Genomic DNA, 26,967 nt, shown 5'->3' on the forward strand with positions numbered 1-26,967 from the left:
TGAATTTTCTATCCAAAACCCAATCAAAATGCCCGAAACCTGATACGCCAATTGAATACCAGCTAGCTGTGTGTGATTGGTTGGAGATTTGGACAGTACTCACGTGTATGTGCACACACACGCAGCTGTATATGCAAGCACTAGCACTATGACCTGGCGTTGCCGGGTCATAGTGATAGTATATGTATATATGATTATATATATATATGACGGGCTTCTTTCAATTTCTGTCTACCAAATCTACTCACAAGGTTTTGGTCGGCTCATGGCTATAGAAGACAGTTGTCCAAGGTACCACGCAGTGAGATTGAACCCGGAAGTACGTGGTTGGGAAGCAAGCTCCTTGTGTGTAATACAATAATGGTGATGTTCTCAACTGTTATATGGGAATGTAAATATGTTTGCAAATTGTTTTTGTTAATATTATTCTGTGTTCTGAATACATTTATTTTAATCAATGTTGCTTACTTCAAGTTATGGATGATTCTTTTATGATTTCATTGCTTTCATGTAATCAACTTGCCTTCCCCTCAAAAATACTAGCGCTGTGCCAAAATCTGAAACTGGTATTATTAAGTTCCCACCAGTTTTTGGAAATTTATAAAAACAAAGATTACCTTTAATATTTTTTGGTACTGTCCAGCAGCCAAAGAGTTACTGTTCACAGGACTTGAAACAAATAACTAAAAAATAGAATGAAATGAAAGGCCATTTGTAAGAAGTGGGATAAAAGGTTATGTGGTAAGTGAAGTTGGTGGGGAGAGTAGAAATAGCGAAAAAAGAAATAAAGTGAAAAAAAAAGGATGTTGAGAAGTAGAAAGGGAAATAGAGGCAATTGAGGTGTTGATGAGGCAAAAGTACAGAGAAATGTAAGGATTATTAATCAATGGGTAAGTGGGAATGAAAAGTTGAAACATTAGAAGGCTCCGAATTTAAAATGGTCATAGACATTTCAGAGACAGAGAGATCAATAGATAGATCCGTTTCCTTGTCAATATCATCAGCTGACTGACCACTAACACAATCAAGTCTCTCTCTGTGCTTGTCTGACTCTTTTCCACAACTTATTTACTATTCTTTTTAAAAGCTGTAGTAAGCACACTCAAAGCGTGACTGATTTTCAATCAACAATTTTGGATTCATTTGAATTTTCACTGACATCAGTCAAAGAATATGACTTGTAGTTGTTGAGCATCGTTGCTTAGGTTTCTCTTGACACCAACACATCTGTGAACTACTTTGATCTGATTCCAAAGATTACTACAAGACCCTTGGTCAGACTATTGCTGACATGACAAACTACAGGTTACAACTTTTCATATTAGGAATCCCAAAGAATTCCAAGTTTGAATCACAGCAGAGATCTGCTACAGACTGTTTTCAGTTGAACTCACAAAATACATTGAGGCAATAAGTACCAAACGGCGGTTCACAGGTTTGTTAAAGCAATGGTGAACTCAAAAAGGAATATTAGAAAAGGAAGGAAGGCAGAGAAGAGGGAAAGAGTGAAAGCAAGAGGGAAAGGAAAGAAAAGAAAGGAAGAAAGAAAGGAAAGAAGAAAGGATTGAATAAAGGAGGTAAATAAGAGGTTTATATACTAACTTGTTGCAGATATGTTACCATATCTTTAATCTCGGTAGAAAGTGTTACTTGACCAGTTTTTGGTGGGGGGGTCCATTCTGATGACTTAGACTCTTCATAATCCATTGCAAAATCTTCTGATCAACGAAAAAAAACAAAAAAACAACAGTTCACCAGATAAAAAAAAGTAACAAAACTCACACAACAAATTCTCTAAACAATTACCAGACAATAAATGACAGAAACACAGACATCCATACAAAGCACGTAGTCTTACTTTTATTGATCCCGAAAGGACGATAGTCAAAGCGCCCTTACCTTGTGATGACATATAACTGACCCCCAATACTACGACACATACTATACTCCACCAACAATTCATGTAACACGTATACTATAAAATTACAAGGCACTAAAACACAATAAACCAGCCAGTCGTCTGATCACCTGTCAATCTGGTAGGTACAATAAACAAATGGACTCCATCCTCATCAAAAACAGGGACAGGTAGATGCTTGCATATGGGAAGTCCTTCCTTGGTGAAGAATATAAAACCCAAAATAGATTAGTTTCTTCAGAATAAGAACTAGGAAACCCAAACACAGAAACTAGTTCAGAAATTGAAGATATGGAAGCTTTAAGAATCATTGAACAGTCAGAGATTAAGAGACGCTCTAATTGAAGAATTGGAGACACGTAACAGGAGAAAAGAGAATATTCTTGCAGGACTGGAAAAATGGATGCAGTAGAGAATTATACCAGGTAGCTAGAAGAGAAGCTAGGTGAGAGAAGCAGAAAGGAAGAGATTTGCCAATGTTCTACAGCACGAGAACCAGAAGCATGAGGTATGCCAGATTGCAAGACAATGAATCAAAGAAGAATGAAGACATCGTGGCAGAGAAACGTGTAGAGAAAGGATAAAAAGTAGAGTTGCAGTTAGGAAGGAGGCATGGAATTTATACCATTAAATGTGGAGAATAGATGGGTGAAAGAGCAAGTTCCTAATGTGAAGGATATGAAAACAAGGAAAGCCCTTGATCTACCAGGAATTATCACTAAGATGCTTAAACAATCAGTTGAAATAGGATACAGTAAAGTCACCTGTATAATTAATCAGGAAGGTATCATACCTAGCAACTGGTATGGCAGCCGTACAGTCAACTGTTGCAAGGGTAAAGGAGAGAAGTAACCATGGAGGCATCAAGCTGCTGGACTGAAGCATGAATGTGACAGAAAGGGTTGCAGAGAGTTAATCTAGATGAGACGTAGTTCGGTTTCGTGCCAGGGAGAAATGCTATTGATGCTATCTTTCGAATAAAGAAAAACCAAAAGTATTTAGCCAAAAGCAAACTGCTGACCTGGAGGAAGCAATGAATTTAGTGTGCAGAGAGAGGTTCACCAGGGCTCAGTTCTCAGTCCTTCTCTATTTATCATAGTCCTCCAGGCCATAACAGAGCAGCTTAAAAATGGTTACCTATGGCAATACCCCTATGCTGATCACCTTGTTATGAAGTAGAATTCAAAGAGACATTCCAAATGTGGAAGCAAATTCTGGAATCAAAGGCCTTAAAGTTAAATTGACACAGACCAAAGTTAGCAGGAAAACAGACAAATCACTAATCTCTTCAGGATATGTAGAAAAGGTGTTGACAGAAATTCCATTTGGGGTCTCCACTGCAATCTATGAACAGAAGTGCAATGGACTGGCAGGAAGTTGACAGAGAAAGCAGACTTCCCATCATCTCACATTTCTTAACTGTCCATGCTTTTATCATACTGTTGCTCACCACCCACCCTCTTTATGTCCTCTTCCCCGACCCACTCCTATTTCTTCTGATTGGACACCCCTCCACTTGTGTTCACCACTCACTGCATTCGTCTCTATCCCATCTTTAACCATCTGTCACTCTTCATACTCTTAACTTACCTACCCACCCACGCTTCTCATTTCTAGTTTATGCAGTCACTGTGGAAAACAGTGGGGGAGAAAAAGAGAGAGAGAGAGAGAGAGAGAGAGAGAGAGAGGGAGGGAGGGGTGCATGGGTTGACTGACCTTCTTCATTAGTCGTGGAAGGACTGTTTTCTTTGAGCATCTTCAGAAATACATGACCTCCCTCGGCCCCGCGAGTGTGTTGGATATCAATGAGCTGGGCTAGGTAACACTTGTCAACACCGGCCTGGTCCAGAACCAAGCAATCCATCTTGACAGCATGGTCAAGATACTTGAGCAGTTTTGTCATGCTGGACACAGGGATACCAAATGATTGCACAAACAAGAAGAGCTGAGCAGGGTCGAGGTCTTGAAGCGCTGCAAAGAGAAAGAGGATGGCAAAATGTTGATGTTTCCACATAGTATTAAGGAGGGAGCAGAGAGACAGACGTGAAGGAGAAAAGAAAGAGGAGATACAAAAGACAGTAGGGGACAAAAACAAGAAGAGACAAAAGAAAAAGGGAGAGGAGATAAGAGAGTGGGAAGAAAGGAGGAAACACAAACGAAAAAGGAGGATGAAAAGTAAAAAGAAGAAAAAAAAAATCAAAGGCAGAAAAAGGAAAAAATAATGGAGAAGAGGAGATGGCATGAGACGTGAACGTTAAGAACATCAAACTGAAGATGAACAACTTACCAGCATCAATAAGTCTCTCGATGCTGGACCTAATCATACGTAGTTTCAACCAGTCTGGGAGTAAAAGAGCCTCTTCTGAAGTGTCAAGGAGGAAGGCATTAGGTGGGCTACCTTCTTCAGGGAACCAAATCTTGAGTAATTCTTCATAATATGTTTCTCCATCTGATAACAAAATAGCAACAGGTTAAGATTAATTTTACATTCAAACAAACATAGACACAGCTAGATATTTTGTGCTGAAAACACAGGCTTGTCTGACCATTATTAAAGGCTTGAATCTTTGATAATCCTTTTGGGGTCAATAAATTAAGTACCAGTTACGCACTGGGGTCAATGTAATCGACTTAATCCCTTTGTTTGTCCCCTCTATGTTTAGCCCCTTGTGGGCAATAAAGAAATAAAACATATACAACAGGCTTCCATACAGATTCCATCCACCAAGAATTTGAGACCACGAGGCAACAAAAAAAAGAACTCTGCCTCTACACAGCCAAGCGTTATTGAGACAAAAACAGTAAATAGGAAGTTAGAAAGGAAAGAGGGAAAGCTATACCTTTAGGTGGCCCATATGTCAGCAAAATGATCATGGCATGTACCACCAGCACAAGCATTGTTGCCGAGTCCCCAGACTCCCACTGAAGTATGATTTGATCCTGAGTGTTAGACTGTTGGAGGAAGCAAACAAACATTCCATTAGTTACAGAAACATGCATTGAGATTATGATGAGACGAAAGAAGGAAGGAGTGGGGTGTCAACGATAATCTCCTCCCCTCCATACAAGTAATGCTTTTGCAGGATCAGGGCTGACCTGGGGCTAATATTACCACAAAGAAATAAATTTGGAGGTATGAAGATGATTAAAGCAACACCAATATACAATCACTACTTATTGTATTGTCTTCAGACAAATGAATGGCATAATTAACTGCCAGGGTTTGAACACAGATCAAAAACATGCGACACCACAAAGTACTCGTCTCCTTCATTCCCCAAGAGATTTTAAAATATTTTTTTATTTTTACCAACCATTTTAATGCAGCCATGTCAGAGCATTGCATTAAAAATATCTTCGTCAATTCTATCAACCACAGTAATTTGCCCAGTACTTATTTCATTAACCCTTTAAGCATTCAGATGTAAGGCTCATCCATTCAAATAGCTTTCAGATGGTAGAGGAACAAACATAGACACAAAGAGACATACACACACACAGCAGGCTTCTTTCAGTTTCCGTCTGCCAGATACATTCACAAGGCTTTGGTTGGTTCAAGGTTATAGTAGAAGACACTTGCCCAAAGTGCCATGCAGTGGGACTGAACCCCAAACCATGTGGTGGAGAAACAATCTTCTTACCACACAGTCACGTATATGTGTGCGTGTGTCATACGAGAAGCTTCTGTACAGTTTCCAGTTACCAGAATGACGAAGATAATAATGGTGGAAATGATAATAACTGAAGAGCTGATGATGGTGAATAAAACAATGAGAATAATAATCATCATCATCATTGATGCTGGCATGGGTTGGACGATTTGACTGAGGGCTGGCGAACCAGATGGCTGCACCAGGCCCCAATCTTGATCTGGCAGAGTTTCTAAAGCTGGATGCCCTTCCTAACGCCAACCACTCCAAGAGTGTAGTGGGTGCATTTTACGTGCCACCAGCACAGGGGCCAGTCAGGTGGTACTGGCAACGACCTCACTCGAAAGTTTTTGCACAGGTGCCAGTAAGGCGACGCAGGTAACGATCATGCTCAAATGGTGCCTTTTACACGCCACCGGCACGGAAGCCAGTTAGCCGCTCTGGCAATGATCACGCTTGGATGGTGCTCTTGGCACCCCAGAAGATGGTAATAAAGAAGATAAATGATGAAGAAACCAAGACGGCTCTTGTGCGTTCTTACCCAATCGTAAGCCTCTTTATCCGGTTCTTTTGCTCTGCGAATATATTTGGTATAAAGGGAGAGAACTGCAGTTAAGGTTCGGTTTGCCAGTTCTGGTCTGTCACTTTCAGGAGGCACCACGTGACTCATCACAGTCGTGCGTTCAACAATCAGCTGTGCAACTTCCTACATGTACAAAAGTGCAGAGTTAAACACACCAATATCTCCGTAGCAACTTTCTGCTACAACATTACCTGCAATTTGGTTCACACTTGTATTAAAATAAACTAAAATTAAAATAAACTGACTGAAATCTGTTTGCAATCAAATGAATAAATCATTAAGGAATCGGATTTACGGATTTTGGGAAACCAATTGAAAGTTGTGACATCCATGCTATTTTTTTTGCAGGAGTCATGTGTGTTTGTATAACAGAAATAGGTACAGCTGAAAATTTAATCAGGTTTTACAATCATTTTCTACACTTTTTATTTTAATTAAAAAATTTTTTTATTTATTTACTTATTTATTTTTGTTTGTTATTGTAGAAAAACTTCCTAACAAATAAACAACTAAATTCACCTGAAAAAAAAAAAATAATAATAGAGACTAAACGTTCTCCCTCTATGCGTAGATGATTAAAAATTATTTATAACATTGACCCCTTTTGTGTTCCAATATTTCCTTTGGAATGTTCTGCTTTTGTTTCAATTCATTCTTAAAATACAGAAAAATATCGTAAGGTAACTGTCTCGATCAAGATGATGTTAGGAACACAATTCCATAGAATTCTGATAACAGGTTTTGATTTAGATCACATTAGAACAAGAAGTTTGTATCATAGAATCATGAAGGGTATTAAAAGGGTTTCAGAGAAAGAGAGAGAGAGAGAGAGAGAGATGGGGGTGGGGAGAAGAAGAGCAATTACTTACAAATGCCAGGTCATCTAAATTCTGTAAACTGACATCTTTAACATGACGGTCTAAGAAGATGACATACGCGCTGACCAGAGTTGGGTCAGTTTCAACACGACAGGCCTGGAAATACAGAATTAGTATCGGTCAACAAGTTCAAAACAAGGATTGGTGGTAGAGTGGTCAATTGATGGTAAGTTAAAAGTGCAGTGACATATTGATTGGAAAAATGTGATGGGCAGCTTTAATATTGATACTTCACTGAATCGACAGAGTTGTTAGAGCATCCGAGGGAACGTTTTGTGCTATTTGTTCCAACCCTCTGAGGTTCGAGTTCAAACAGTGGGAGACAGAATGAGGTAAAGGGTCGATGGGCTGCCACTGGTATAAGGGGGAAAGGAGGAGGTGAAAAGGGGCATTCAATGGAAAATAAAGTGGCAAGGGATGACACTCATAATGTGTCAAACAAAGGAAGTAATGAGAGGTGGGGGGGATGCAATAGGGGCAGTTCCAGGTTTCCCATTCCTCTTCATCATTTTCCGTTTCTCTAGCATTTGCTTCATCTCCTCTAATTCCATCAACTAAAACCCTTTAAGGCAGTGCTCCAGCATAGCCGCAGTCAAATGACTGAAACAAGAAAATGAATATGGTAACCTATCTGTACATGGCCAAAACCAACTTGGTGGCCGAGTGCTGGACCGAGCAACGATGGACAACGGTAAACGAGACCAACAAACTGATTGAACAAGATTGGTCCAGTCCAGTGCACTGGACCAAGCTTGTCCAGTGCACTGGACCAAACCAGTGGAAAGAAAAGTGTGTGGGGGCTCAACAAAATGAGAAGAACACTAAAAGGAGACTTACCTTTCGAATTGCATAGCAGGCCTGGGTCCGGAGGGAATCAAACAAAGGTAAACTGGGGAGGTAGAGAAGTAACCATTTGTGTTGTGGAATCAACTTCAGAAACTCTTCTTCTTGTTCGTCCACTTTGATGGGTTCAATCTCAGATGGAGGAATGTGAGACATAGACACAACAAGTGACAGACCCTGTTAATGAATCAGATAACGAGTGAAATAAATAAGCAAACAAACAAAAAAAAAATTCCAAGTAAAAAACTAGAGAAATAAAAAATTTTCAGTTTTTTGTATTTAATCCTCATCAACCATCCTCGTTTAGTTTCTGCTTTCCTGGCAGGCATGGGTTAGATGGTTTAACTGGAACTGGTAAGCCAGAGAGCTGCACCAGGTTCCCATTTGATCTGACATGGTTTCTATGGTAGGTACCCTTCCTAGCACCAACCAGTCCAAGAGTGTAATGGGTGCTTTTTATATGGCACCAGCATGAGGGCCTCAGCCTCATCAATGATTCCACTTTGCTTTGACAAGTCTTCTCAAGCATGGTTCACTGCCAGAGTTCTGAGTCCCTTTATCATTGCCTCTGTGAGGCCCAATGTTCAAAGGGTGCTTTTCACATGCCACTAGTATGGGTGCCTGTTATGTGACACCAGCATCAGTCAAGACCATGGTTTCACTTGACGGAGCTTCTCAAGCACAGTGTGTGTGTGTGTGTGTGTGTGTGTTGACATCACATGATGGTTGTGAATGAGCATCACTGTCATAAATGCAACGTTGTTTGTTTCCAATCCTTTGTGAAAAAAAAAAACAATGTCAGGCCATCAACGCTGTAGAAATACCTGCTTCAACAAATTCCATCTGGCCCATGGAAGCATGCTAAAATGGTGAATTTGAATGAAAGTTTTCTGTTTAAACTCACCTGATTTAACATTATCATTATTGCTTTGATAAGTAACACCTACCTTGATAGCCAGACTTCGACTTGAAGCTTGGCTGGAAGATAGTCTCTTGAAAAAATAGTCCATAACTTCAAAAGTGGTGGTGCTATCACTTGATGGACTGTGCACCAGCATTTGCAGTTTGGCCAGCAGCTGTTCTTGTTTCTTCATTTTCTGAAAAACAGAAAGTAGATGGACATTAGCAATGCGTCCTGGCATTGCCCGGGTGTTATGACCCACAACCACATTGTATTACTTGTTCCTTTCTTATAGGCAGAATCAGCACAGCCATTGTATAGTGAATTGGATTACTGGTGTAAGGAAAGGGGGAGGGGTACAATTTGAATGGGTTTTCATGAAAGTGCTTTCCCTTCTTAAGAAGGATCACAAATTATGTATGTTGCACTGTTGATCGTACCCCACTTTTCCAGGTAGAGATGATAATGGTGAACCAGCGAGTTATCGATGAAGTAGCTCATTCTCTGCAGATTAATCATGGTTCTGCCTATCAAATTATCAATGGTGAGCTCGGCTTCCATAAAGTCTGTGCAAGATGGCTTACTGCAGAGCACAAGCACAAACATCTTGAAGTCTGCTAACGTTTACTCAATTGCTACAAGAATGAGGGTGAGGAATTACTGAGCAGAATAGTCACAGGGGATGAAATGTGGGTCCATCATTATGAGGTCGAATCCAGGAGAGAGAGTATGGAGTGGAAACATCCTGGCTCGCCAGGGACAAAAAAAGATTCAAGACTCAGTTTTCCATGGGAAAGGTGTTGCTAACCCTTTTTTGGGACTCAAAAGGGTCTAAACTGGAAGACTACCTGGAAAAGGGGTGCACAATCAACAGTGCAAGACACAGTGCTTTGCTGGCCAACAAACGGAAGCCAGCAGTTTGCACCAAACACCCCAAACGCCTATTGTCGAAGAAAGCTTTGTTGTTGCATGATGATGCATGCCCACACACAGCTGCCCCTTCCCCAGGCCATTGAAACCCTTAACTAATTGGGTTTTGAGGTGCTGGAACACCCTGCCTACAGCCTAGATCTTGGCCCTTCCGACTATCATGTCTTAGGACTACTCAAAGATGGTTGATTTCCTATGGATGAAGATGCGAAGGAAGTGGTGCATAAATGGTTGCACAACCAACCAAAAACCTTCTTCTTGGAGGAATACACAAGCTTGTGGACCGCTGGACCAAGTGCATCGAAAAGGAAGGAGACTATAGTGAAAAATGGTGAGGACATGTCTATCCCCTGCTTTTGTGGAAGTACACTGAGAAAACAAGAGGATGCAGAATTTTTTACTTTCCCTCATGTATATATATATGTATGTGTACATATATATATATATATATATATATATATTTATTTATTTATTTATTTATAGTTGTGGCCAAAAGTTTGGAACATAAGTCTGTAAATTAGAATTTTTATATTAAATGCCTAAATATATACATTGTATATATTCGAATTGAATTGTACTTGGATATAACAATTTTAGTTTTTTAAAAATGTTCCAAACTTTTGGCCACAACTGTATATCTGATAAGCTTATTTCAGTTTCCATCTCCCAAATCCGCTTGGCCAAGGTGCCACTAAACCATGAATCTGTGAAGCAAACTCCTTAATCCTACAGCCATACCTGCACCTATAGAAACAAAATAAAAAAGTATATTCTTATAAACACTAAATACTGACCCGCTTCTTCTGTTTCTCAGCTTCGAAATCTGCATCATCATCTTCTGTCGAGTCTTGTGGATCGTGAAGTAGAAACTCACATAAACACTGCACTGGGAGAACATCCAGGGACCCTTCATTGGATTCGACCAACTCAGCAAGCCATGGCATAGATTGTGTGGTACCCTGCATCAGAATGTGTTAAAAGAGTCATTAGAGAACATTAAATTATAGTACGTCTACTTCAGCATGGGTTCCACAGTTGGATGCGCTTCATAATGCAAACTGCTTTACAGAGTGCACAGGATGCTGTGACAATGACACATGGGGTTGCCCAGTAACTCATCCCCAAACAAAGAAAAACACCCCATGACTGAGTGAGGTTGTAGTAGAGAGGGAAGTGGCTTCACACCAGGTGTTGAGAGGTTAAAGTGTGATAGAGGGACAGGTACAGGTGTCTTGCTATAGAGAGATCCGTGTGTGGGTGGAAGAGACTGGAAAGTAGACAATGCTGGCGATAAGATGTTATGCATACTGTCAAGATACAAGAAGGTTAGCACAAGAGAGAATGTGGTCAGAGAATCGAAAATTGGGGGAATAAGAGTTCATTTAGAGTTAGTGTAGAATGGCAAACGGTTGGAGATGGGGTACAGGTGAACATAACGAATGAGACAAGGGCGGAGGTGTGGTCAATGGTAAATATCAGGTGAAAGAAACAGGAGTGGCTCAGGAAGGAAGAGGTGATAAGTGGTAGTATAGAAAGAGTGGAGTAGTAGTAGTAGTATAATAAATTGGTAGAGAGATCGGGTTAGGGAGTCAGAGATAGATGTACAGACAGAAATGGATGTGAAGAGTATGTGAGAGTGACTAGAGTGAGGGGTGAGATGAAAGGTTTGGGGAGGTCAGCAGTGGCAGATAGAAGATGATGTCAAAAATGATGAGATATTGCAGCATCAGGATGTAGCTCAGAGAAGAGGGACATAACTGAAGGAACAGAATCAGTGGGAAATAAAGTGGAGAAGGCATAATATTGAGAATGATGGATGGATTTCAAGAGGAAGAGGTTTCAGGGAGATGTGGGAGGAGGCAGATAACTGGTAGCAGAGGATGGGAACGGAATCTGTGCATATTCTGCTCTCATGATTTCAACAGCTGAATGTTTAGAAGAGTGAAGGGATGAGTGTTGGGAAGATGATAGGGTTGGAAGGGTTGATAAGGGCAGACTGGGTGCAGGAACAGAGTCTGTACAATGATGTCTTTAGGACCTCACTTTTATCATAAGAGATACAAGTCTTCTCAAGCACCTCAGTCCTTCAATTTCAAAATGTTGAGAGCATTACAGAAAAGATGACACTCATACTTTGTCCCTTGTCCCCCTGGGATTCTCTCTTTTTTAGATTCTATTCACATATAATGTCAAGAACTTCTTCATACAGCTGTTCCCATCCACAAGCATCATATGGCCAAACCAGGGCATTTTCTTTCTTGCACATTACATTTTTCTCTCAGTATATTTGCACTTTGTTGTGTGTGTGTGTATGTGTGTATATATATATATATATATATATATATATAATATATATATATATATGCATACACACACACATACACTGATGTTGCACATCCAACAGTGCATACCAACTTCATTCTTGTTTTGTTAATGTATGCCCTTTGTATCTAGGGCCCATATCTTCTAACCCTGTTACTGTGCTCTTCATACACAAGTATTATACAATCTGTCTTTCACTCTAAGAGAAAAACCTTTTGTTACTAACAGAGGTGACGGACCTTTGAGCTTTCTCCATCCTGTTACTATACTTTCAGAACAGCTTTCTCCACTGCTAATTAGGTCACCTAAGCAACCACTATTAATTAGGTCACCTAAGCAACAGAAAGTCTCTTCTTGTGGAAAGCCTCCTGGGCATATGTGAAAATCTATTCCCTGAGTGTTCTTTTTATTTACTGCATATATGAATACATAGAAAGAGACAGATTACATATAAGACATTTTCAAGCACAGCCTAAGATGGAAAAAAACAAAAGCCCAGTTCGCAGTCTATATATAAAATATTTAGAATTATACCTCTGTAAAAACAATTTAAAAGACACATGAAAACATAATGTAGAAGTCAAAATAAAAACACTGTTCTGATATTATTTACCTGACGTTGAATTATATCGAGCAGGAAGTCTGGGTTACGACTTCGGCACAATCGCTGACCAATTTTCAGATTCTGGTTCAAAGTCACGAGCTGCTCAATGACCGTCGAAGGAGGTTTGCGTAAAGACCCTCTGTTGTAGAAGTAAAGAAAAAAAAAGGGCAAGATTTTCAAATGTACACAATTGAACATAGCTGTAACAGAAAGTAGTAAAGTAGAAAGCTGTGTGGCACCCTGTTGGACAGACTGACAGTTTGGATGGGCGAATGGCCAACGTAGCAGACTGTCCTCAGGCTTTCTATTTAATACGATGCATGATAGCAATATAAAACGATCCTCACACTTGACCAGTACATTTTTCTTATTGATCCAGGAAGGATGAAAAGCAAAGCTGACAACGACACAATTTGAGCTTAGATCATACAGGTACCTAACTTAAACAACCAAATGGGTTATGTTCATTTATGTTCTAAATTCAAATCCTACCCAGGTCAACTTTGCTCATTTCATCAAGTGACAGTGATAGTTTCTCACACTGGCACAAATTCACCACAGAAAGCAAAGTCAAACCACCACTGTAATGTGCTGTGAGATCATGGATGCGGTACGTGATTGATTGAGACTTGCATTATTGATCAGCAGAAACGTGCCATCCAGTATTCTGCAAGAATCCTAAGAACAAAAAGACTCTGGAGATCTGAGGAGGCCTGTCATCACCAAACCTCAAGATAACAATCCTGCTAATTCTACAGCTCCAGAACAATGACACCAACAATGCCAGTGATGCTGATGAGAATGGTATCAGGTGTAACATGACAGGTAATAACCACAGGATTGGGGATAGGAATGAGAGTGGAACTAAAACAGGAACTGGACAGGGAATGGAATAGGACACGAAACAGTGTAATGGAAATGAGAACTGGAAATAACCCCTTGCTTTTCCAGGTATCACCAGGTAATTCAGTTGGTTACATATATGTTTAAATGCACATCGCGTATCCTTCACTGATGTATATCAGCAAAGGATGTAAACCTTAGCAAGAAAGCCCCAAAGAGAAAGAGAATGCTTTCTGAATGAAGTCAGTGGTGATCTCTGTCTCACATGTTCTCTTGTTATTTATCATCATCATCGTTTAAAGTCTGCCTTCCATGCTGACACGGGTGGGACAGCATGGCAGGAGCCAGCCAGCCAGCCAGCCAGCCAGAAGGCTACATCAGGCTTCTGTGTCTGTTTTGACATGGGTTTTACAGCTGGATGCCCTTCCTAACACCAACCACCCCACAGAGTGGACTGAGTGCTTTTTACGTGGTACCGGCACAGTCGAGGTCAGTTTTTGGCATGGTTTTTACAGCTGGATGCCCTTCCAAATGCCAGCCACTTCACAGAAATATAATGAACTAGTGGTTGGCACATTGAAAACCTATAATCAATGGCATTACTAGTCATCGATTGGGATATAAAAGTAGTTAAAATTAACAAACATATCAATAAAAGAACGAATCCAATGATGGGATGAGTCAAAAATGGAAGAAAGGAATAAAATAAGGGGATGGTTAAGAAGAGAATGAACCCCTGAAGGAATCAATAGATGCAAATAAATAAATGAAGCAAATGAACAAACAAAAGTAGAAAAGAACAAAGGAATAAAAATGAAAAGTGGAACTTACGAGACATCCATAGTGGTGAGCTGAGATAACAGCAAACTGTTTGACTCTGTGATTGTAATTTTACTGGTGGCAGCAGCTAAATGAGACTCAAATTCAAGTATCTCATGTTTCTCTTTTTCATAGAGCTGTAACAACATTAGAACACACATTAGAATACATACACTTGTGTAAGGCGATGCTGGTAACGATCACACTCAAATAGTGCTTTTTACGTTTCAGGAAGCCACGCTCCACTTGGCACAGATGCCAGTCATCAAATTTGAAAATTATTTCTATTTTGAAAATTAATACTCATTTCATAAGTAAATTTGAAAAAGTAAAATATTAATTATTGTACATATGATATATAACCCTGACATTGATCAGAGAGCAAATTCTATGTCATCATCTGACCAGAGTACATTAGAAACCATAGAATAGAACATGCAAGCTATGACATGCAGACTACAACACACATGTAGAACAAAAGTGGCGGCTAGTAGTTGCTATTTAGCTCCCAGATCAACCCTGATCAAGCATTTCTTCTTGTAGAAGTTTAGTCCCGAGCCAGTATTGATCCAGCATATCTTTGATCAATAACATTTCAGAGGAAAACAAATGTCTGTGTGTCAGTGTTTAGCAATAAGGCCAGCTCTGAGCCAGCATTCTACCCAACTCATCTTTTGGTCAGACACCTTATATCTGAAATTATATAATTAGGCTGTTACTAAAGCAGGATTTGGCTGCTATTTCTAACAGGTCTACAGTTAATGGGTTTATGTGTGAATATATTGTCTGTACAGTAAGCCTAAGAGTATATGTGTGTGTGTGTGTGTGTGACCATCACTACTGTTTTATTGCCTGCTTTCATGGATCAGAGTTTTCCATGGCTGGATGCTTTTCCTATTGACAACCATTACCTGTTTCCGAAGAAGAGGTAATATTGCCTCATGGGTGGCATGTTTCTGCAGAATATTGGTAATGAATACTTTTCCTTTACAACACTCATGCAACATCAAGACAAGGAGACATCATTACACATACAAATATACTTAAACATGATAGGCTTCAGTCAGTATTTCTTTTTACCAAATCATCAAATAAGGCTTTGGTCAACCTGAGACTCTAGTAAAAGATACTTGCTCAAGGTGCTATAAAGTAGGACTGAACTCAAAGCCATGTGGTTGGGAAGCAAATTTCTTACCCAGTCAGCCACTCTCTCTCTCTCTCTTTCTCTCACTCTAGGTTTAGTCACTTTAAATGAAGCATATATTACAGTAAATAATATATAATTATAGTTATTATTAAAAAGGGCCTATGTGAGTCGCTCTTCTCCGTAATTTACAGCCTCCAGGTTTGTATATATATATATATATATAAATATATGCAAGGGTCAAAGCTGCCAGAATGAGCAGAGAAGTTGGGGGGGAGGGGAACCATTGCTTCATTGGAAATAGAAGCTGCACAAAGAAGCTACACAGATTACACAAATCCAGATGTCAAGTCACCTAACCTCAGACTACAGATCTGGTCCGAATGCTTACAACAGAATGGAACCTACATCAAGTGATGGATCAAGTTTACCACCCAAATTAAGGGTGTGTGTGTGTGTTTTTATAAAGAAGGGAGCTAAACACCTTCATAAATAAACACGTCAAGAGTAGTTATGCTTCATGGACTCCCTTCCACATTTAGTTTCTAATGTTCTTAAACAAAAGACAAACACAATTATATCAATCTCCATTATACATAACGAACTCAGCAGATGTCCAAACTGTTCCATTGTTTTTCTGGCTCCGTGTCACAATCACACATTCTATCCTTTTGTTAGTGGCTCCTTGGCTCCGCTGTCTTCAATTCTCAGCTGATAAAGGCATTTCCAAGCTGCCTCTGGCAGTAGCTGTTGATATGACATCATTGCCGTTGTTGTTGATAGTGGTAGCCTAGTTTTTTCCCCTCACTTGTTGTGGTGTGAGCTTTAAGGAAGCTTTTCTTGATTGCAGGGACATGCCTAGCAGTGTAGTTAGGTTTGTTTTGCAACTATGCAGTTCCATAGGAAAGTGTCTTCTGCCTTTAAACCTTAGGTTAACAAAAGCCTTGAGAGTGAAATTCAGTAGGGACAAATTTTAGAGACAAACAACCCATGGGGATTGGTTCCTGTTCTTGGATAAGAGAATCTGTTCCTTTAACATCACCAACTGGTCTTCAGTTGCTTTTAGGGTTTAGGGATCCATGCTGTTGTAAAGATACGATCCTAGTTTCCAACTTGTGCATAACTACCTAGTTTCTTCTCACCAAAAACCCCCAACAATGATGGGGTTTTTTGATGATAAATCATAGATTAAACATACCTGCTTTTCATGGTTTTTGATCTCTTCAATATGTTTCTCTTCAGTGGCTGTTGTTGGAGGTGGAAATTTGTAATTGCTGGAAATGAGTGAACAAAAGTGGAAATATTCAAGACAATATATAACTGTACAAATTGTAATTATTCAATGACACTGAATAGATATACATGGAGACACTGGTCCTTAAGTTCCTCTTCACTGCTATAAAGAACCAAATTGCTCTCAACAGTAGCAAAAAAAAAAAAGGAAAAAAAACACTGGAGAACCCAGCCAAAGATTTCATTACTTTTATGCGTTCAGGATAGCAGATCTGTTTGATGAAGAAACTTTCTCTGAGCAATGAAAAGTGGAAAGGCTATTGGGAGGTGGTTGTGGATTTACCAGGGTGCTAAGGATTTTCTCCCATTCCAGGTACAAAGAAACTGGATATTATCATATGGTGTGAAAGAAAGTAGTGAATCTAGCTGAGTTAATGATTCCTCTTGGAGATAACATGGATGCCACTCAGACTTGAAAGTTCAACTGTTATAAAAACCTCCTTACTAATTTTATTATAAAATCAAGAAATAGATGAGCTACATCTATGAATAGTAAGAGCTAACGAGAAGAGCTAACGAGCTGGCAGAATCGTTAGCACTCCGGACGATAATGCTTAATGGTATTTCGTCTACCGTTCCAAGTTCAAATTCCACCAAGGTCGACTTTGCCTTTCATCCTTTCGGGGTCGATAAATTAAGTACCAGTTACGCATTGGGGTCAATGTAATTGACTTAATCCCTCTGTGTTTAGCCGCTTGTGAGCAATAAAGAAATAAGAAGAGGTATGAGAATATATCAACTATAGAGTAAGAAGAGAATCTGATCTTATGAATAGTAAATATAAAATTTTTTTAAATGCCAAAATAGCCAATGCATCCACTGTCAAGCAGGAGGGGCCACCTGCCCTTTTTAGGGCAAAGTTAGTTTGTTACTCAAAATTTATGCAAAATAAAAATAAAGCCTGCAATTCAGCTCCTGTTCTTGTCAACTTACCTGAAAATAAAAAATCTGAATCCTGCTCCTCTGAAAATCCAATCCTACTATCTGAAAGCCTTGTCAATTTACCCAAAGAAATAATAATCTAAATTCTGCTACACTTAATACTGAATTGAAGTTTAAAAGCAAACAAAAAACTTATTAAAACTTCAGAAGTTCTTACAACTTTGGTCGTTGGAATGCTTTGCTTTCATTTGTTTAATAAAAATTCCCCCTCGTCTAATGATTTTGCTTTCATTTTGTGATAGACAACTATTCATGCAGATAGTCTTTTCCTCGGTGAGACCTAAAGTTTGAAGGTCGTGCTTCACCACCTCGTCCCAGGTTTTCCTGGGTCTACCTCTTCCACAGGTTGCCTCAACCACTAGGGTGTGGCATTTTTTCACACAACTATCTTCATCCATTCTCGCTACATGAACATACCAGTGCAAACGTCTCTCTTGCACACCACAACTGATGCTTCTTAGGTCCAACTTTTCTCTCAAGGTACTTACACTCTATCGAGTATGAACACTGGCATTACACATCCATCGGAGCATACTGGCTTCATTTCTTGCAAGCTTACGCATATCCTCAGCAGTCACGGCCCATGTTTCACTACCATGTAGCATGGCTGTTCGTACACATGCATCACATACATACATACAAACATACTGCAGAAAAATGTTACTGAGGTTTAAAGTTTAATCATTTTCACCCAATCAGAAAACAGGATTTAGAAGCTGCCATGTATGTGTGTGTTTGTTTGTTTGTGTTTACGATGGAGAGCAGAAAAGAGTCCACTTGCCATCAATTATCAACTTGCTTCCTCTCTCCTTAAATCTACGTATTCGTCACACTCCCCTTTGTTTCCCTTCATGGGTACACACACACACACACTCTCACCACAACTACAAACATTTTAAGGCCAAATTGCCTCTTAATAGATTAGTCTTGTGAGCCAAGACGTATGCTTCCTTCGTTTGAGATGGTGTTTAAGGTCCAGATGCCCTTCTGGTTTTCAACTTTTACCATCATGCCTTAAAGCATGCAGATACACAGTGCATCTGTTCTAAAATGGGGCTGCACACACCGCATTTGCTGCGGTTGCTTTCCCTATTCGTGTAAATAAGAACAACAAAAGAACTTACTTGGTCATTGCCATTTCCATTAGACATTTCAAAATAGGGTAATTCTCCCAGGCAGTTTGTCCTAAACAGAAAACAAAATTAAAGATAAGACACACAACAGGCACAGGAATGGCTGTGTGGTAAGAAGTTTGCTTCCCAACCACATAGTTTCAGGTTCAGTCCCACTGCATGGCAACGAGGCCAAGTTTTCTACTACAGCCCCTGAAGTTTCCTATTCTTTTTGCTGCCATTTTGATGAATTCTTTTCTTCAAGGACTGCGTAGTCAACAGCTAATTCATCCTGCAGGATGTCCATCAGTCACCTTCCTCACCAAGCAAGTTTGATGGGGTTGCCAGTTTAGTCGCCAGCAAGAAAAACCATCAATACAAGTGAGGATATAAGAAAATCCGTGACTGACAGGCCAGGGTCGAACAAGGTCAATGTGAATAGGATGGAAAGGAGCGTCAGGAGTAGTAAAAGTGCCGAGGGGTGCACGGAATGTGCTTCTGTCACTTTGATCTCTGGCACTGAATACAAGAACGAGACCAGTTAGTAATTTCACGCTTCATATGAGGCCAGAAGAATCCAGCCGAAATGAGTTTTGCAGAGGCAGCAGTGCCAGGATGTGACAGAGTCAGGAACTAAAGGATACGTCACAGAATATTTCTTTATCAGCCGTTGATTAACAGCATGTACTTGAACTTAGATGCAGCGGAAGCTGCGGATGAAGTGTCCAGCAAATCGAGTGGAGGTTGGTCAGACGATAAAACAGTCAAAGTTGATTCCCAGAGGAGACAACAAAGAATTTATAGGCAGATGAGACAATGCATCTGCTGCAGTTTTGCAGGAACTGGAGATATGTTGTATGTCAGTTGAAAATTGAGAAATAAGATCGAGATGTCGAGTTTCCCTCGATGAATATTTTTCTGACTTCGATCATAAGGCAAAAATTTATGATCAGCATAAGAAGAGGTATGAGAATATATCAACTATACAGTAAGAAGAGAATCTGATCAGTATCCGGAGCTTACAGACTGCTTCTTTGGAGGTTTTCTATTTCCCAAGTTGACAACCATAGTTCTTTGTGACAAAACTACAGACCAAAGAATGAAATAAATGACTCACCAAAAGTACTGGGATTGAATGCCACAATGATAAGCAACATATTCCAAGCTTTCCAGTAAAGTGCCGATATAGCCAGGGTTGGTGGAGTATATCTGTTGAAGAAGGTTGATAGACAAGAAAGGAAGATACAAAATTATGAAATATAGATCTTGGAAATCAACAAATTGGCATAAGAGTGGCTGTGTGGTAAGTAGCTTGCTTACCAACTACATGGTTCCGGGTTCAGTCACACTGCGTGGCACCTTGGGCAAGTGTCTTCAACTATAGCCTTGGGCCAACCAAAGCCTTGTGAGTGGATTTGGTAGACGGAAACTGAAAGAAGCCCGTCGTATATATGTATGTATGTATATATATATATATATATATATATATATATATATATATATATATATATATATATGTATGTGTGTGTTTGTCCCCTCCCAACATCGCTTGACAACCGATGCTGGTGTGTTTATGTCCCCGTTACTTAGCGCTTTGGGAAAAGAGACTGATAGAATAAGTACTAGGCTTCCAAAGAATAAGTCCTGGGGTCGATTTACTCGACTAAAGCTGGTGCTCCAGCATGGCCACAGTCAAATGACTGAAACAAGTAAAAGAATAAATTGAATTTAACAATTTTATCAGTCTTTATTATATTGTTACATTTCTTCTTGAATTTCTCGGTAGTCTGACATACATACGTACATGTATACGTACATACACGTACATGTATAATGCTATAAACAGTTTTTCAGAATATATGCATCCAGCATTAAGAAGCTGATTAGAAAGAAATACACAAGGAAGGGAAAATACAGGATTAGTCAAGATTAATAACTGAATTTATTCAGACAAGTGTCAGAGGTGGACATATTTTTGGACTTATTATGATCTCATCAGTGATGCAGAGATGTTTTCATATTTGCTAAAGTAGTGATAAGAGGAGAATCATTAAGTAAACACACAAAATTATATTAAAAGATATTTTACAAACAAAACTGAACAGATTTGCTCCTGTTATTCTCTTAAGCTTACTTGTAGAGCGTGATGCAGTCGTCCGGCACACCAGCTCCTCTCAAACCGTCCAACCCATGTCAGCATGAAAAATGGACATTAAATGATGATGCTGGTGAAAATTTATATTAACTTTTCATTTTCCATTTAGCATTATCGGCACCGGGAGCCTTACCAGGAAAAAGTTCTGAAATGTTTATGGAAGAATGCAAAAGTGGTTCCTTATTTATTTTCTCCATGCTTTTTCATTGACCAAACATCATTTTTTTGGCTGGATACAGACCAGTTTTTCACGACACCATCTTATAGATTCTAAATATAAATGCCAGAACAAATACTACAAAGTATTTTGTTAAACTTGCTAACAATTACACCAATTGAGAGTAGTGAATTGGAATGATGAGAAGAAGCCAAGTTGATTTGGTAGAATTTGAACTTAGTGTGTCAGACAAAACAGCTTTCAGTATTTATTCTGGCTCTTGCTAGTATAACATAATCATCATCATCATTGTTTAACGTCCATTTTCCATGCTAGCATGGGTTGGATGGTTCGACCGGGGTCTGGGAAGCCAGGAGGCTGCACCAGGCTCCAGTCTGATCTGGCAGTGTTTCTACAGCTGGATGCCCTTCCTAACGCCAACCACTCCATGAGTGAAGTGGGTGCTCTTTATGTGCTACTGGCACAGGTGCCAGGGGAGGCTGGCTACGGCCACAATCAGTTGGTGCTTTTTACGTGCCACCGGCACAGAAGCCAGTCATGGCAGCGCTGGCATCGGCCACGTACAGATGGTGCTTTTTACGTGCCACTGGCACAGGTATCACAACTACATTTTCCATAATCCTTAACCAATTAAATTATACAAAGGGTAAAGATCCATTCTGTTATGAATGACCATGGGATTGCCTCAAGAAAGTTCCCCTCCAAGGAATAAATCTGGGCAAGGTTGTTTATGGAAGACTAGCAATCACTCATGCATACCAGCCCCCACTCTCTACGCTATCCTCAACGTTATGAAAGGGAAAGGCCAATACAGCTTGGCACTAGTGACATTGCAACTCATTTCTACAGCCGAGTGAACTGGAGCAACATGAACTTCAAAAAATTTTTTAGAATCATTTCCTGCTGAACCGCCTACCACGGATGAAAGCAAACTTCGGTGTTTAATAGAGCACACATATAAAGACGTATACGAACTCATAAGTGAATGTGAGAACTACTTAGAAGCAATTCAAACTCTGGAGAGATTGTACGCGAAACCTTTTAAGCTTTGATATTTGAGTTTGGATTTATAACAATGTTTTCCGTGAAGTTTTCACGGGTCCAGCTAGGGCATGATTAAAAGAAAAAACATAAATGGGCATAACCAGTTAACAAGTGTAACCAAGTTATAAATAAATCCAAGTCTCACCCTTTTGGCAAAACAATGTTCTCAGGATGTCGATAGGCACAAAGATTCATTAGAGCATCAACAAATTCTAGACGAGTGACTCGAAGGACTTCAACACCTGGAAAGTGAAAAACAAATGTTCAAAGAACAATAAGATATAACAAAATAAGTAATGACAACACAAAAACAAAAGTGGATAAAGTGTTCTTTAGCTCCATGTCTTCTCTGACTGAGCAGACAAATCACTTTTGATCAAAGGCACTCCAGTCATGACAATTCCAAATTTTTGTACATCTACGAATACATTTTCCATGTCATTATTTCTTCCTTTTTAAAGACTGTAAGGTTAACTTGCATATTTTTTTGTTTGGAGTGATGGGCAAGGGTTAAATTTAGCTATTTATACTGGCTAGGGCAGTAACTATGTAGTGTAACTAGGATTGCACAATACAATGTCTCCTTTTAAGACAGCAGAATGTGATTTGGCTGCTATTTCTAACAGGTGGAGTACCGACATAATGCATCTGAAACAGCATCCAAAATGGCCCTTTATGGTGTGGCTGTTTCACCCCAGGAAAGCACTAATCTAAAAAAGACCTGCATATACACACATACAGACACATATACCCATAGCTAAAATGAAAACTGGTTGGAGAAAGTCCAGGGAGCTACTACCACTGTTGACAACAAAGAATGAAGGGTAGACTATATGATGCTTATATTAGACCTGCAATGCTGCATGGTAGTGAGAGATGGGCCTTAAATACTCATTTTCTCTTTCTTTCTTCTTCCCCTATTAGATGCTTCTACAAGAACCCACACTGCGGCCCCCCTCCCCACTGTTCAATTCCCTTTCTCAGGGTTTATAGTTATGTCAGCTGCATGGCAAGCTCCATAGTGTGGTGGCAAGAATAAAGCACCTAATCCACACTGCAAAATGGTTGCAAGGACGGCATCAAATCCTGTCCTACTGCCAAACCATGGCAGCATGGAGCAGGAATGATGATGATGATGATACACACAAACACACACACTCACATGCATCTATGTTTGTGAGTCTTTACTTCTGTGTGTCTTCACACTGATACCTATTTCTTTACTGCCCACAAGGGGCTAAACACAGAGGGGACGAACAAGGACAGACAAACGGATTAAGTCGATTATATCGACCCCAGTGCATAACTGGTACTTATTTAATCGACCCTGAAAGGATGAAAGGCAAAGTCGACCTCGGTGGAATTTGAACTTAGAATGTAACAGCAGACAAAATACCGCTAAGCATTTCGCCTGGCGTGCTAACGTTTCTGCCAGCTCGCTGCCCTCTGTGTGTCTTCACACTGAGACCATTCGATTGACAGTATCTTCTCAAAACATTATGCTCTGCAGCTCAGTGATTTCAACTTGTGAAGAATAAAAAATATCTTGCTTGTAAGGCGGACAGGAAGGTCATCCAGCTGCTTACTACGGAGAGAATGAATTTCTTCCCCTCCAAACCAGCAGAGGAAAAGCAGACAGAAAAGGGATGAGAATCAAAACAATATGCGTAGAGAGACAGAAAGTGAGCAACTTCAATACGGGTTCAAGTTGAGATAAAGGAAATAATGCAGCGAGCCCCACACGCAAGGATCTGACCACAACACCAACAAACAACCTTTGCCAAATACTGGTCATTTGGCTCAAGTAAAAGAAAAGACAAAAAATTGAGGGTCAATTGAAATGTCAAAACAAGATTTTAGATTTCCTACCTTCCAGTCGAATCATAGCAGCTCTCTTGATCAATTGGTCAGCTAATTCAACAGCATCTGCAGAGCTCAGAGAAAGTTCTCGAGACAAACCTATGACGAGGACACGCATTAGTGTATCTTCAAGAACAGGGACTTCAGAAGCAATGCGGAGCATTAAGCTGTGGAAAGAGGGAGAGAGAGAGAGAGATGAGTGTTAAGATAGGAATAATTGAGTACAAAGAAGATGCATAAATGGATGTCTAGTGTTTGAACAAATTGTTTCCAAGTGTGAAAGTGAAGAAGCACACATGAGTGAACTAGAGACAGAGAGAGAGTGTGTGTGTGGACCATGCACGCATATGTCTACCTAAATCTGACTTTCTATGCTCACAGCCAATTATTAAGAGATAATATATGGTAGATATTAAAACAATGATGATAGTGGTGGTGGTGGTGGTGAGGTTAATGACTAAAATAACTCAGTTGCCAGATCACAGTTAACACACGAAGCTTTAGAGAGATTTTATCTGGCAAAAAGGATCCTCATTCACTTCCACTGAAGCTCCCCAATCAAATGGATTTTACGGTGCTTCCAGCAGAAAATTAAACACCACAGACACAGTTGAAATGTTTAATAACAAAAAAGAGAAAAAAAAGACAAAAAAAAACAATCCAACGGAAAATATATCACAAATCTCTTTAACCCTTTTAATAAAAATCTACCAGAGACTGCCCCAGGTCTCATGGTAACAATTTGTCTTGAAACCACACCTAATTCTTGGTAACAATCTACCAAAGATCATCCTTCCCCCTGTTTTCAAAGGTCACCCTTTATACCACATTATCAACCTACCTGAGACTACCACCTGCTCTGTGCTAATAATCTGCAGGAGACTATTCTTGGTTCCATGTTAGTCATCTGTCTGACAGCACTCTTGGTCCCAAACTACCCCAAAAAATCATGCCCTGGTCCTTTGTTAACAATCTACAGGGTGATTCGAAAGCCTTGTCACCCCCTACTAAAAAGTAATAAGAACAATAGAGGAACAATATAATAATATCAAACACTTGTACTAGCCTTAGTGTATTCACTTTCATTGACACTGTCACACATCAAGAAGGTCTATATAAGCACCATGACTTTTGTGGCACAAAATGATGTGACACCATGTTCTGTGTGATATTTTACGAAGCTGTGCTTTGGTGATTGTTGCAAAGGGGCTGCCGAAGCAGCATCCTTCAACTGTTGGCTATTCTGGTACATGTATTCGATATTATCATATTGTTCCTCTATGGTTCTTATTGCTTTTCGTTAGGGGGGTAGCAAGACTTTAGGACCCCACCCGACACTTGAAAATTCTCAAATTAAAGTGTTTACATCGAAAAGTTCTTTTACTCTTTTACTTGTTTCAGTCATTTGACTGTGGCCATGCTGGAGCACCGCCTTTAGTCAAGCAAATCAACCCCAGGACTTATTCTTTGTAAGCCTAGTACTTATTCTATCAGTTTCTTTTGTTGAGCCACTAAGTTACGGGGACGTAAACACACCAGCATCGGTTGTCAAGCGATGCCGGTGGGGACAAACACACACACGCATATACATACATATACGACGGGCTTCTTTCAGTTTCCGTCTACCAAATCTACTCACAAGGCTTTGGTTGGCCCAAGGCTATAGTAGAAGACACTTGCCCAAGGTGCCATGCAGTGGGACTGAACCCAGAACCATGCAGTTGGTAAGCAAGTTACTTACCACACAGCCACTCCTGCGCATTCCTAAGATAAAATAATAACCGGTAAAAGATTTTGCTATAAAAGAAGCATACTCTTATCAAGAATAGGGGTTAGGTGAGAAAAAAGGGGTTAATCAATAATTGCTACTTACGCCCGGTCAGACTCCAGGGGCCAGTTGTCTTTGTTGTGGTAATGCTCGGTACTTTCCATAAACAAGACTTTATGTAAACTGAAAATCAAAGGAGATCTTTGTAATAATAGGAAAAACAAGACTAAAGAACCCCAGCATGGCCATGCTGGAATGTTAGTGATTCATTACCAAATACATGGCATGCCAAAAATCTTATTCATGTCCTGCACAGGGAGACAGGGAACCACTTTCATATTTGAAAACCAATTTTTCTCACAAGTAATTATTTAACAGAAAAGTAATTTTGGTAATCTCAGACACACTAAAAAAGTACCAAAAAGTACCAAAAAGTACCAAAAAGTACCCCTGCCCAATTCACTTTCATATACTTTAGGAGTCAACTTTTTTGTTGCATCACTGCAACCTGGACACAGTTGCAATCTCTTCCTTCTCCATTGGAATCTCTTGGCATTTCTTTATGCATTACAGTCTGTACCAGTGCAGCTGTCACTTGCACACAGTGCCTCATTCATTCTTACTTACTAAAACTGATCCCTCTTCCATGCAGTTGATCCCTCAACTTGTCTGTACCATGTCACTCATACACTTTAACATCAAGTGGTTCAGGCTGGTTTCATTTCTTTCCCGCTTTTACATGTTATCTGCATTCAATGCGCATGTTTCACTTTCATACAACTTTATACTTTGTACATAAGTAACATGCAGTCTACTCTTTGCTTAACAGAACTCCTTGCTGCAGCGAGCTGGCAGAAACGTTAGCATGCCGGGCGAAATGCTTAGTGGTATTTCGTCTGCTGTTACGTTCTGGGTTCAAATTCCACCGAGGTCGACTTTGCCTTTCATCCTTTTGGGGTCAATAAATTAAGTACCAGTTATGCACTGGGGTTGATCTAATCGACTTAATCCCTTTGTCTGTCCTTGTTTGTCCCCTCGTGGGCAATAAAGAAATAAGAATTCCTTGCTGTACGCAGAGATAATAGCTCCCTAACTTTTCCACCCTGTTGTTACTCTTACTATTTTCAGAGCACCTGCTCCACAGCTGATTAAATTGTCCAGTTAAGAAAAGCTATCTGCT

General features: G+C 39.8%; 1 protein-coding gene across 2 annotated transcripts in view; it reads right to left on the bottom strand.

The window, feature by feature from the left end:
- The window catches only part of LOC115223180 (integrator complex subunit 1), a 71,450-nt gene that overhangs the window by 25,926 nt on the left and 18,557 nt on the right, over window positions 1-26,967 (bottom strand). For both annotated transcript variants that reach the window (XM_029793625.2, XM_036512117.1), the window contains exons 13-30: window positions 25,893-25,970; window positions 24,029-24,186; window positions 22,305-22,401; window positions 19,900-19,991; window positions 18,795-18,855; window positions 16,634-16,709; window positions 14,304-14,428; window positions 12,639-12,768; window positions 10,498-10,662; window positions 8,820-8,969; window positions 7,867-8,049; window positions 7,021-7,125; window positions 6,110-6,274; window positions 4,759-4,870; window positions 4,206-4,367; window positions 3,635-3,889; window positions 1,603-1,718; window positions 618-683 (exon numbers count right to left, since the gene is read on the bottom strand). In XM_029793625.2, the coding sequence (XP_029649485.1) occupies window positions 618-683; window positions 1,603-1,718; window positions 3,635-3,889; window positions 4,206-4,367; window positions 4,759-4,870; window positions 6,110-6,274; window positions 7,021-7,125; window positions 7,867-8,049; window positions 8,820-8,969; window positions 10,498-10,662; window positions 12,639-12,768; window positions 14,304-14,428; window positions 16,634-16,709; window positions 18,795-18,855; window positions 19,900-19,991; window positions 22,305-22,401; window positions 24,029-24,186; window positions 25,893-25,970 (2,296 nt within the window). The remainder of the gene's footprint in view (window positions 1-617; window positions 684-1,602; window positions 1,719-3,634; window positions 3,890-4,205; window positions 4,368-4,758; window positions 4,871-6,109; window positions 6,275-7,020; window positions 7,126-7,866; window positions 8,050-8,819; window positions 8,970-10,497; window positions 10,663-12,638; window positions 12,769-14,303; window positions 14,429-16,633; window positions 16,710-18,794; window positions 18,856-19,899; window positions 19,992-22,304; window positions 22,402-24,028; window positions 24,187-25,892; window positions 25,971-26,967) is intronic.

Source organism: Octopus sinensis, linkage group LG22 (genome assembly GCF_006345805.1).
Source record: "Octopus sinensis linkage group LG22, ASM634580v1, whole genome shotgun sequence".
Lineage (NCBI taxonomy): Eukaryota > Metazoa > Mollusca > Cephalopoda > Octopoda > Octopodidae > Octopus > Octopus sinensis.